General features: G+C 41.0%; 1 protein-coding gene and 1 long non-coding RNA gene across 2 annotated transcripts; both read left to right on the top strand.

Moving 5' to 3' along the window:
* The first annotated feature begins 764 nt into the window (after window positions 1-764).
* Window positions 765-4,267, top strand: ttc9c (tetratricopeptide repeat domain 9C). The gene is made up of 4 exons (XM_089016607.1): window positions 765-927; window positions 1,625-1,965; window positions 2,191-2,373; window positions 3,767-4,267. The coding sequence occupies exons 2-4, from the start codon at window positions 1,629-1,631 to the stop codon at window positions 3,886-3,888; spliced, it is 642 nt and encodes a 213-aa protein (XP_088872733.1). The 5' UTR covers window positions 765-927; window positions 1,625-1,628; the 3' UTR covers window positions 3,889-4,267.
* Window positions 4,268-7,341: 3,074 nt separating this feature from the next.
* On the top strand, window positions 7,342-7,948 carry LOC148901224 (uncharacterized). The gene is made up of 2 exons (XR_016118341.1): window positions 7,342-7,746; window positions 7,848-7,948. It is a non-coding gene; the product is annotated as an uncharacterized LOC148901224 (long non-coding RNA).
* Window positions 7,949-12,479: the final 4,531 nt, after the last annotated feature.

The raw sequence follows: 12,479 nt of genomic DNA, 5'->3' as shown, positions 1-12,479 counted from the left end.
AAGTGTGTATCCCGAAAATTAATTTCCCATAAGAAACCATTAAAATGAGAATAATCCGTTCCCAGGTCCCCATAAAACATAATTTTCTACTTTCTAATTTTCTAAACCTTAAAGGACAACCGACGTCTCCGGACAAGTTTTGTCCATAATTTGTAAAATGGCTTCAAATGACTTCTACTGAGCGTATTTTACAAAGATTCCACCGCATATAGCTATATTTTACGTTTTAAGACTTGCGCTGAATAATCAGGAAGTCTTGATTTTGAGTTGGTGACGAATCCGTACGTGACGTCACTAAAGGACCGCTCCTGACCGTAAAAAAGACGCATTGTAGCGGTCCTTCCATCACGTCAATGTATTTTGCTGTACTTGTTTGGTCTGGGGACCTTGTGTTGCACCCAAAAGCCGCCAGAAGGCCAGAAGAGGGCATCAAAGCGCCATATAAGGAATTTATCAGCCTGTGAAAACGGAGGTGGCCACAGCGGGTCGCCATTTTTTGCCTCTTTTTTTGGGTGAGAGATTTCCCTCCAATGTTGCCTCAAAATGGCACAAATAAATTCTTTAATCGATTGCAAACATTTATGCTTTCCTCTTCAGAACTATTTGAATCATATTAATAACTAGATGTGTAACAAGAAAGCATATTCTCCGAATCTGAAGCCATTGTTTTGATTCACTAGCAATGCAAGACGTCTTCGCGCGACGTCGCGAACTGGGGGCGGGACTTTCTGAAAATGCCCAATTCGCAGCTCAATGCCGATTGCGTCGATGCCGTTGCTTGCTGGGCCCTTTTCAATGTCCTGGACAGTAGTTGGCAGTATACACCAAGGAGGAGGAATTCGCACAAGGTCTGAAAGGAAGAAGAAACGCTAATATGTGAGCGGCGTTCATATCAGATGTTCGTAGTTGTCAAGTCGATAATTCAAGGTGAGTCCGAATTCAAATTAAAAACATATCAGTTGAACACACGTACATCAAGAAAATTTCTGGTGAAGGTGTTTTTACTTTTGTAACCATTGTGTTTGAGGAAGTGTCTCCTGCTATATAGATAGCTGTAGTGTGAACGTACACAAACCAGTTTGTGCTAAACGTGCCTGGGGTCAAGATTTACCCCAACTTTATTAACGGCGTGATAATGAAATCTATTGACACGTCTTCAAGCAAAAATTTGACGTAACCCGAACATTGAAGACGAGCCGCGTTCAACGCGCAACCCAAAAGCGTATTCACAAGAAACGCTTGACTTTCGTTTTAAGTCAACATTTTCTTCAGGCATGCTATCCTACACTCATCTCTCACAATGTGAGTAGTCGATTGCAAATTATGTGTCAATGTGCATACACAAAATCAAATGCTTCAATATTATATCTCAAAAGGTAGTACGCAGCATTGAACGTCAAACAAGGATGAGTCTTATCAGTCATTAAAATTCTGAAAATCGTCCTTATGTTGTTTGAAAGTGGGGTGTCCTTTGTTTAACATTACAGTCCTTTGTTTAACATTACAGCCTCTTAAGATGATGTAGAGATGTAGTTTATATTTGTGTGCATTTAGACTGAACTTTAGGCTTGAACATGTCATACTTGTTTTTTGAGCATATATCATATAATTTATTTTTTTAAAGTAAAATGGCAGCGGCCATGCAAATTGACGGAGGAGAAGACAAGCCTGCAACTCAGGGAGCAGCAATAGCTTCTCCTGCTGCTGTTCCCCCTGCTTCAAAGCCAGTTTGGGTTTTGCTGGAAGAATCTGCGCAAATGAAGACTGAAGGGAACGCTTTCTACAGGGAAAAGAACATTCGCTCCGCTGTTGGCCGTTATCACCGCGCTCTTTTGATCCTTCGTAGCCTCGACTCTAAAGTGCAATCAACTTTAAAAGGATTTGGACCAGAGAGGCCAGAACTCACATCTGAACAAGAGACATTTTTGAGAAACACACAAGTGGACTGCTACAACAATTTAGCTGGTATTATTATTATTATTATTATTATTATTATTATTATTATTATTTTATTCTTATTATAATTGTGACACTAATACATGGTTTCTTATCTTATTATTATAAATGACAAGAGTCCTAGTGTAATTAGATTAGTGATTGTCAACACAACCCTAGTATATGAATTGATAAAATGTGAACGCTGCCAAAAAGTTACAATGTGTTTGAACAGACATTATTTTTCGTTTTCAGCCTGTTTGCTACAAAGAGAGAGTGTGGACTATTCTCGTGTCCATGAGTACACCCTGCGAGTGTTGGAGGAGCGACCAGCTGATTCTAAAGCACTGTACAGAGCAGGCGTTGCCACATTCGAACTGGGAGACGCACAGAAAGCCAAGCAGTACTTGACACAGGCCTGCATGGTGCAGCCTAACGGTAAATTGATTTGAAGATCTTTTCCATGTTCAAGCACATGTTTAAATATTCTGTTGGTCCTGCATGTCATCCCATTTCTCAAATGAAGTGGCAGACTCACTCACGGGTATTATACAGTACAGTCAGGGGCAGTTCACTCTGATTCCTAAAAATATTTAAATATTTGCATTTTGGCGAGTGCCAGACATCAGAAAAACGTTTTATAGCATCTAAAATACCCAAAACATGCAGTACGATATTTTTATTCAAATGCAAAACACCAATAAAAATGACTTAAAGTGTCCAAAATCTGCAAAAAATGGAGCTGCGAATTGGGCATTTTCAGAAAGTCCCGCCCCCAGTTCGTGACATCACGCCAAGACGTCTTGCATTGCTGAAAAATCAAAACAATGGCTTCAGATTCGGAGAATATGCTTTCTTGTTACACATCCAGTTATGAATATGATTCAAATAGTTCTGAAGAGGAAAGCATACAAGTTTGCAATCGATTAAATAATTTTTTCCGTGTCATTTTGAGGCAAATGGGCGGGGCGGGAATGTCGCACCCAAAAATGGCGACCAGCTCCCGTAAGGAATGAATCAGCCCGTTTCTACAGGCTGATAAATTCCTTCCATGGAGCTTGGACGCCCTCTTCTGGTGGCTTTTGGGTACAACATCAAGGTTTTCAGACAAACAGTAAAGCAAAATACATTGACGTGATGAAGGACTGCTACAATGTGTCTTTTTGTCGGTCGGGGGGGCGGGGCTTAAGTGACGTCACGTACCGACTCGTCACCAACTCAAAAACAAGACTTCCTGATTATTCAGCGTGAGTCTTAAAACGTAAAATATAGCTATATGCGGTGGAATCTTTGTAAAATACGCTCAGTAGAAGTCATTTGAAGCCATTTTACAAATTATGGACACAACTTGTCCGGAGACGTCGGTTGTCCTTTAAAACCTCTAATGTGACTGTGTGTGTGCGTGAAGAACAATACGCAGCCAATCACAAGCGAGCTCGGCCGTGAAAAAAGGCGCGCAATAGAAAATCTAACTTACAGCATGCTTCTCTGTCCGAACATTTTTCGATATACTGTACCCGCAAAAATGTTCGTATGATGTACTGTTATTCGTCACTTGAATGTTGGGAAGTTGTGGAGCGTCTGTAGTGTGCAAGACGTGGTTATTTCCGCTTATGCAAAAGAAATCTGTGATGTGCCAAAAATGTTCAAGCTGACATGGCAGTAAAAACTTAGACCTGATCGCCCGCTCGGATGTGGTCCAGTTTAAATGACTGCGAGGCTTTAATACGACAACAAGCTTCTTTTTAGAGTTTCTATTTATTTCTTCATTTGCTGAGATCTTCAACTCACCAGTTATTGAAAACCTGGACTGACCCTTTTACTGTTTCAGATGTCAACGTCAAGCGGTACCTGCAGAGGGTTGAGGAGAAGCTGAGCCATGATTTAGTCCAGGAGAAAGCCATGTATCGAGGAATGTTTGCCTCCACCACAAAAAGTAGTTCTGGAGAATAGAACCAGTCTGACTCATCGAGCGAGGTATCTTTATTTCACCGTCTCCTTATGAAGCTCATCGGAGCTTAGGGGCTTGGTTCAAGCCGCGCGAATGGCAGACCGACCAAAGAATTGTAAGACTTTGATATCAAACAGGGCAAAAACATCGCTGCACGTACCTTTTGAAAGCAAATTTGCCTGCTCTTGCACCAGTTTGTACTCTGTGTAGCTGCTCAAAATACCGATCGCGTTAACCTTCACCACCTCCCGACAAGAAACAAGGAGAACGCAAGACACAGAGTAGAAGAAGGCTCCCTTGACAGGTCTGTGAACTGTGTCCCGCAATGTTTTTTTTTTTTCTTTGTCTTTCTAAAATAAATAAAATCATTTTTATAAATAATTTAATTGTCTTGGTTTTCCTGGACAAGACAACATTCTTCAACCCCGTCCCCGGCAGAAACAAGTATACACGTTTTTACAAAACGTCCTTTTTTCAGTCGTGGACGAGTATCTTCTTGTTCCTGATCCTATCCAACCTGGTCACTCCCAAAGAAAACCTCAACATCTTCAGCTCTGCTACCTCCAGCTCTGCTTCCTGTCTTTTCTTCAGTGGTACTGTCTCCAGTCCAAACATCATGGCTGGTCTCACCACTGTTTTATACACTTTTCCTTTCATCCTATAGCTGAAACCCTTCTATCACACATCACACCTGACATTTTTCTCCAGCCGCTCCAGCCTGCCTGGACACGCTTCTTCACCTCTTTTCCACGCTCTCCATTGCTCTGGACAGTTGACCCCAAGTACTTAAAATCCTCCACCTTCTTTATCTCTTCCCCCTGTAGCATCACTCTTGCACTTGGATCCCTCTCATTCACACACATATATTCCGTCTTGCTGTGACTGATCTTCATTCCTCTCCTTTCCAGGGCATATCTCCACATCTCTAGTTTCTCCGCCACCTGTTCCCTGTTCTCACTACAGATCACAATGTCATCTGCAAACATCATGGTCCAAGGAGATTCTTGTCTAACATCGTCTGTCAGCCTGTCCATCACCATTGCAAATAAGAAGGGGCTCAGAGGTGACCCCTGGTGGAGTCCCACCTCCACCTTGAATTCCTCAGTCACACCGACAGCGCATCTCACAACTGTTTTACAGTCATGATACGTGTCTTGCACCGCTCTGACATACTTTTCTGTCACTCCAGACTTCCTCATGCACTACCAGAGCTCTTCTTTGGGCACCCTGTCATATGCTTTCTCCAGATCTACAAAGACACAATGCAATTCCTTCTGACCTTCTCTGTACTTTTCTATCAGCATTATTAAAGCAAACACTGCATCGGTCATACTCTTTTTTTTTTGGCATGAAACCATACTGCTGCTCACAAATGTTCACTTCTGCTCTTAGTCTAGCTTCAACTACTCTTTCCCAGAGTTTCAATGTATGGCTCATCAACTTTATTCCTCTGTAATTAGTACAACTCTGCACATCTCCTTTGTTCTTAAAAATGGGCACCAGTACACTTCGTCTCCATTCTTCAGGCATCTGTTCACCATCTAAGATCTTGTTCAATAACAGTCAGGAACACCACCACCACCTCTCCAAGACACTTCCATACCTCGATTGGTAAATCATCAGGCCCGAGTGCCTTTCCCCCCTTCATCCTCCTCAGCGCCCTCCTCACTTAATCGTTGCTAATGTTTGCTACGTCTTGGTCTACAACAGTCACGTCTTCTACTCTTTGTTCCTTTTCATTTTCCTCATTCATCAATTCTTCAAAGTACTTTTTCCATCTTTCCATCACACAATTGGCACCTGTTAATACATTGACATCTCTATCCTTAATCACCCGAACCTGCTGCATGTCCTTACCATTTTTGTCTCTCTGTCTCGCCGTGAGTATGTATCCAATAAAACTACAGTACAGTACATGCAAAATGTCATTTAGTCTTTGCAATTCTGTCATACCTCCGCTGGGGGTCGCAACGTTCCATTTAAATATTCCCTAATTTCAGACGTGACATATTTTTTTATCGATGATACTAACCACAATCGCCGACGGGGAAATACAACTCTAAAAAACATTACACGTGCAAGGAAATATTCAGATGATATTCCAACAGTAGTTGGAAAGCATGAAAGCAAAAACAGCACAATACAGTTCATACTTGTCGAATAGGATCTCTATGTTTGTTCATGTCTCTCTCTCTCTCTCTCTCTCTCTCTCTCTCTCTCTCTCTCTCTCTCTCTCTCTCTCTCTCTCTCTCTCTCTCTCTCTCTCTCTCTCTCTCTCTCTCTCTCTCTCTCTCTCTCTCTCTCTCTCTCTCTCTCTCTCTCTCTCTCTCTCTCTCTCTCTCTCTCTCTCTATATATATATATATATCCCTACTGTCGAGACATGGCGGTGCCGGATTCTACTATGATACGTCCCAACTTTCAGGTTGGGGGGAGCAGAGAACTACTCCCTGCAGCTCCTATTGTTTTGACTAACAACTGGCCTGATTGCCCCACTTCCTCCGGTATCACCTCATCAGTATTATTAATCCTATCTTGCCTAAGTAGGCCGTTATACGAACAATCCAAATTGAACATCACCCCACCATATCGGTTTAGTGAAGGATTTAGCTGTTTTATGAAAATCGCTTCTTTTACTCCCCTTTCAAACCATCTATGTTCTTTCGCTAAGATTTTAACCTCATTGTCGTCAAATGAATGCTTGCTAGCTTTTAGGTGCCTATGTACAGCCTATTGAGGCCCACTACTAGTGGGACTCAATCAAGACTATCAACATCTCAGGGATAATACTAGTGGGCCACTGTTTTTATCCCTGAGATGTTGATAGTCTTTTTTTGAGAATATGTTTAGTCTCCCCAATGTACTGCTCTTTACAATTTTCATTCTTACAATGTATTGAATAAACTGCATTACTTAGTTTTTCATTTGGCAGCCTATCTTTTGGATGCACTAATTTTTGCCTTGAAGTGTTTATCGGTTTGAAATAAGTAGGAATTTTGTGTTGCCAAAGGACTCTGTAGTTTTTCAGAAACTCTTGCAATGTAAGGTACTGCTACTCCTCTCCTTTTTGTAGCTTCAGAATTTTTGGTTTCATTCCCTATTCTTTCTTTCTGACATTTGTTAAATGACCACTGAGGGTACCCACAGTTTGTGAGTGCTCTCCTCCTAAGCTCATCATACACGAGCTTATTATTATTATTATTATTATTATTATTATTATTATTATTAAGCCAAAAGGAAAAGAAGATATAGCGTACGTAAAATTAAACTAAAAAAATAACTTAAAAAACAATAATAATGCTGTCAAAATGTACGGAAGAGGAATAGGGCCAACGAAGTCGTATGATTATCACTTTTAGCTCACAATTCAGACTTTAAAGTGAGAATCCACAGAATTTTGAGATTAAAATCATGATTCTGAGAATAAACTCAGAATTCCGAGATAAAACAGAAAATCGTGCCAATGTTCTTTTTTTTTTGTCTTTGCTGGTCCTAATCCTTTTACGTAGAAATGGCAGGGGATTGTGACATGAATTAATATGCGTGTGTTCCTTGAAAGAATAATTGCTCGGAACTCAGCGTTCCCAGGCATCGGGCGTGGTCAAAAGCGTAACACACGCCTCGAACCTCGCTTCGCAAATTGTTTTTCCGGTTTACTTGGCACAAGCCTTGGCCCAGTCGAGCACGTCACTACTACCGACTAATTCGATACATTGTCTCGTTGCGGTAACGGTGACAAAATCAAAACGAGAAAAAAAAACGCCATGGATAGAAAACGTACAGATTTTGAATGTACGCCGCACGCATTTAAAAATCAGCGCTCACTTGTACAAATTACGCCGAAACCCTACGACTTGACAGGTATGGTCAACAAATGGAGTCAAATCTGTTATGTTTCAAGAAAACGAAAGTGACTTTGAGCTTTATCGTTTTGCCTCTCCTTTTCTCCTGTCATATTCTAGTCTAACAGAAACATATGTGAAGCTCAAACAAGTAGCCTGCATGCTTCAAATCAGAAACTCATCGAAGGACCACTCTCTCAAAAGAGATCCCACTATATGGGGTATGATGAAAAGAAAATTGTGGTGGGATTCAGGTCGTGGCTTTACACGGCATGAAAACATATGTGATGTCATCAGTAGGTGCTTTTATCTAGTCTTCAAAGCGTGGGCCAGCTGTCTGACCTATATGAGCCATTCCTTTGTCCTTGATATGTTAGCACTGTCAACTTCTCGGCACAGCTATTAATCACGTTCCTTTTAAAGGTATGAATAGTTTATTTGTCGTCAGGCGCCACTGTTTTGATGAATATTTAATGGTATTTTGCTCACTGTCCACTTGAGTTTTTATGGTTATCGGACAGTGGCTTTGTCACACATTTTTAAAACACCCACGCTGTGTAAAGAGTTTTTTCTTTTGTTTTTATATTTCCTGAAATGTATCACCTCGGAGAGAATTCCATGATGATCATGGAATTAGTTACCGTATTTTTTGATGTTTAAGGCGGACCAAAAGTCCTTCATTTTCTTCAAAAGATGACCTTGCGCCTGATACGCGGATGTGCCTGAATTGTGAAGTAATATTGAGCCACAACAGTTCTCGCAACGACAGTGGGACCTTGGCTTACGCACTTAATTGGTTCCCAGACAGAGTGCGTCAGGCTAAAAGTGTGTATCCCAAAAATTAAATTTCCATAGGAAACCATTAAAATGGGAATAATCCGTTCCCAGGTCTCCATAAAATATAATTTTCAACTAAATAAGCCTTAAAATTACTCACAATATACCTTTTTTTCTATGTATAATAAACTCGCCATTGTATTGTAATGAGAGAAATCCACTGCACTGTATAATAAAGTTGTTTTATTTACCTTTGTGATGGTCGTTGATGGCTTGATTGAATGGGGTGGAAGGGATGAGGGGGCAGGTGGTGGGGGGAAGGAGGGAGTTACTGTATGGACTGTTCGTATCTCAACCTCCGGTGTGGCTTCTCTTCTTTGGTTCTTCTGAGACTATCATTTTTGCTGACTAAAAACCTCTTAATTGACACCTGTGGCTTTCTGACTTGTAAGGTCTTACGAAACTGAGGCACCACATTATCATTCATCATGTTGATGATTCTCATAGCCACAGTCTTTTCTGAATGGAAATGTTCAATAAACGCCTGCACATAATCCCACTTAGCCAACATTGTCTTGATGCTCTCACTTGATGCTGCAGCCATCTCCTCCATCTGTTGCTAGCTTCTGTTCAACTCATCAATAAGCGGCGAACTTCCAGGTTGCCGCATGACGATATCAGAGTGAATTTGCCATGCTTTCTCAGATATAATTGCTTTGTTCACACTGTTGCCGGCTAGCTGCTTTTCGTTAATCCAAATTAACAGACATTTTTCAACCTCTTCTAACACCTTTAGCAACACACACACCTTTAATAGCGTCTTTGTTCCGAAGGATGGTAGCAATGGTGGACTTTGCACTGGGCCGGTAAATCAGACAAACGCACACCTCGATCGTGTTTTTCAATGATCTCCTTCTTCTCCTTTTCTATAATTTTGTTTTGTGTCTTCTTTGGCAGAACACAAGCCTGTGGTGGGGTCTTTTTCGGTCCAATAACAGCAAAAGTATCCGTGATAAATCCTTGAAGATGAACAACGTGTGCACTCAGAGAAAGGGGGTGTGGAAAGGAAGGGTGGCTGTGGTACTGTGCTTTCGTGTGGTTTGGTGTTCTTCCGCCGAAAATTACTCCGCCAGCCATGGTGGGGCAGCGCTCCATGTGTATCCCGAACAGTAGTGCATATGCCAAGGTTTAATTTTCATGAATTTAAAGTTCGTCAACCGAAAAGTTCGTAAGGCAAGGTGTTCGTAAACCGAGGTTCCACTGTACTGTCAGCAGCCCCCGGACTCCATTTCCCCCTTAGAAGAAGTATCGCATGGCCATGCAGGGATATATAAAACAGTGTTTCATTTCAATAATATCTTAAAATGACTTTACAAGATGGATTCTTTTCTGGTTTTCGCCATAATTTTCAGTTTTTACTACAATGATTAGAAATTGAAAATGTGCTTTTTTTTTTGCTTGTTAGTGTCTAAGAAAAACAAAATTTTTTTTTTTCAGAAACATTTTAAGGCCAAAATATTTCATGAACATAAACGTTTTAAGAAGGACGATTCATATCTATTAGCTATGTATTATCTAGCTTTCTATCTATTTGAGTTATTCTGGGTTGAGCGAGCGCTGGCGCGTGTGGCTGCCGCTGCTCACCCACAGAAAACATATCCTGTAATTGTAAAGTGACCTTGAGAGTTTTGAAAGGTGCTTATAAATTAAATGTATTATTATGATGATGATTATTATATTATTATTGTTATTGTTATTATTATTATTGATACATAATGTATCACCCTTTAGAAGAAGTCATGCCTCTACTGTAGCGCCTTATAATGTGGTGTGCCTTATATATGGAAAATATTTTAAAATACACCATTTATTGATGTGCGCTTTATAATCTGGTGCACTTTATACACCGGAAAAAAAAGGCAATTCATCATTTTTTCCGCACCGCATTATCCTCACTAGACTGTATTTATCCTGGATGCAGTATATGTATTTTTCTTCGGGATTTATGTGTAAAGCCACTGACTTAGTCTCACAGGGCTTCTATGAAGTGAATCAAGTAACACCAACCCCTGGCCCCTTCCCAAGTAATAATAAGGCTGCTCCACACACATTCACATGAGAGTAAATACCACAAATTTGCTGACCTCTGTAATTGTAGTTACAGTAAATATGAGCAAGAACTCATCTTAAGCTTTCCACATAGTTGTCACTTCGGGGTTGAGTGAACGCTGGCGCATGTAGCTGCCGCTGCTCACCCACAGAAAAACGTATCCTGTGACTATAAAGTGACCTTGAGAGTTTTGAAAGGCGCTTAGAAATGAAATATATTATTATTATTAGTATACTGATCTTTTTCCTATGGTTTAAAAATAAAATATTGAACAAGTCTTATTTTATACCGGTTAACATTTTCTCAAATTCAGTAATAGCCAACAAAAGTTAATTGAGATTCTTGTGAAACATATCTGGCAACATAAAAGCTTTAATATCCTTTCTGGCTCCATATGAATGTATTGATAAACAGGTCAGCTATGCAGGGGAGCAGACTTCCAGATGGGACAATTAAAGCGGATTAACATTGAAGACGCAGCCATGTCCACTTCCGCGCCCCTCCTCCTGGTGTCCCCCTCAATATTTATGTAAAGAGGTTACACGTAACTCATGAAGGATTCTTTTTTATTTTTAACTCGTGAATATTTTTTTCCTTCAAATATAGTCATATTTGACCCAAATTTCAACCTGTGAATTATGCAGTCAGCCAGGAAATGTTGAGGATTGGTTTTGATTGGCAGTGGATTGTATTTTTGGACACATTTGTAATCATACCAGCGTGCAAACCGTTGAGTTGTTTGGTCATCACAGGGCAGCAAAAATTAGTCACTATTTTTAAAAAGGATGTCCTATGCAGGGTTTGAAGAGTTCAGAGGTCACATTGTCTCCTAACATTAAACTGGGCAGCAGGTTATAATATCATATTGTGGCTTTTCATTTTCTTACTCTAGTCTACAGTCCTCTGTGGTTCCGATTTTCTCTATACAAATGTCGTTCTCATTGGCCTTTTTCCTTGGGTTGACCTATCCATCCATCCAACTGTTCATCCATCAGCCCGTCCAATCCGATCATCCACCCGTCTGACCATCTATCCAACTATTTGGCCATCCATCTACCCATCCACCCATCCATCCATCTATCCATCCAATCAACCATTCTTCCAACTATCTGTCTGTTCATCCATCTGTCCATCCATCATCTATCCATCCTACCATCCATCGAACCATCCGTCCATCCACCCAACCATCATCTGTCTGTCCATCCATCCATACATTGGCACCGCCCTACCCACTGTTGATGACTCACACACTGTCCGTCCGCCCATCCGTCTGTCCATTTATCCAATCATCCATCATCTATCTATCCAACCAACCATCTGTCCATCCATCCAACCATCCGTCCGTCTGTCCGTCCATCCATCTGTCCATCCACCCATTCACCCAACCATCCATCGAACCGTCCATCCATCCAATCATCCATCATCCATCAATCCATCTATCCATCTATCGATCCATCCAACCAATTCGTTCGTCCATCTAATCTGCGGACATTTATTACTGTGCTTAAAATATCTTGTTTTTCTATCCTTTCACCGCCCAACCCATCCCCTTTCAAATTGCTGCTGTGGACTGCAAATTTCCCCATTGTGGGACGAATAAAGGTTTTCTGATTATGAATCATCCAGCCAACCATCCATGCATCCATCCCTCCAATCGTCTGTCCATCCAACCATCCATCCATCCATCCATCCATCCATCCTTGTGTGTGACTGTGTATTTTTTTTAAATCATTCTCCTGCTCTCCCAGAAAAGTCATGCCTCACATGCTGACTTCAGCCATTCGTCCACATGAATCTCCTTGTGGTGAATGGGCCAATCCCAAATTTTACGAGGTATTATGATGCCCCTGGTTCAGTTTGTTTGC

The sequence above is a fragment of the Hippocampus bargibanti genome, linkage group LG02, assembly GCF_051943395.1.
Source record: "Hippocampus bargibanti isolate YZ-2025 linkage group LG02, ASM5194339v1, whole genome shotgun sequence".
Taxonomy (NCBI): domain Eukaryota; kingdom Metazoa; phylum Chordata; class Actinopteri; order Syngnathiformes; family Syngnathidae; genus Hippocampus; species Hippocampus bargibanti.
Note: the sequence above shows the minus strand (reverse complement) of the source record. Positions and strands in the feature narration are given on the sequence as shown.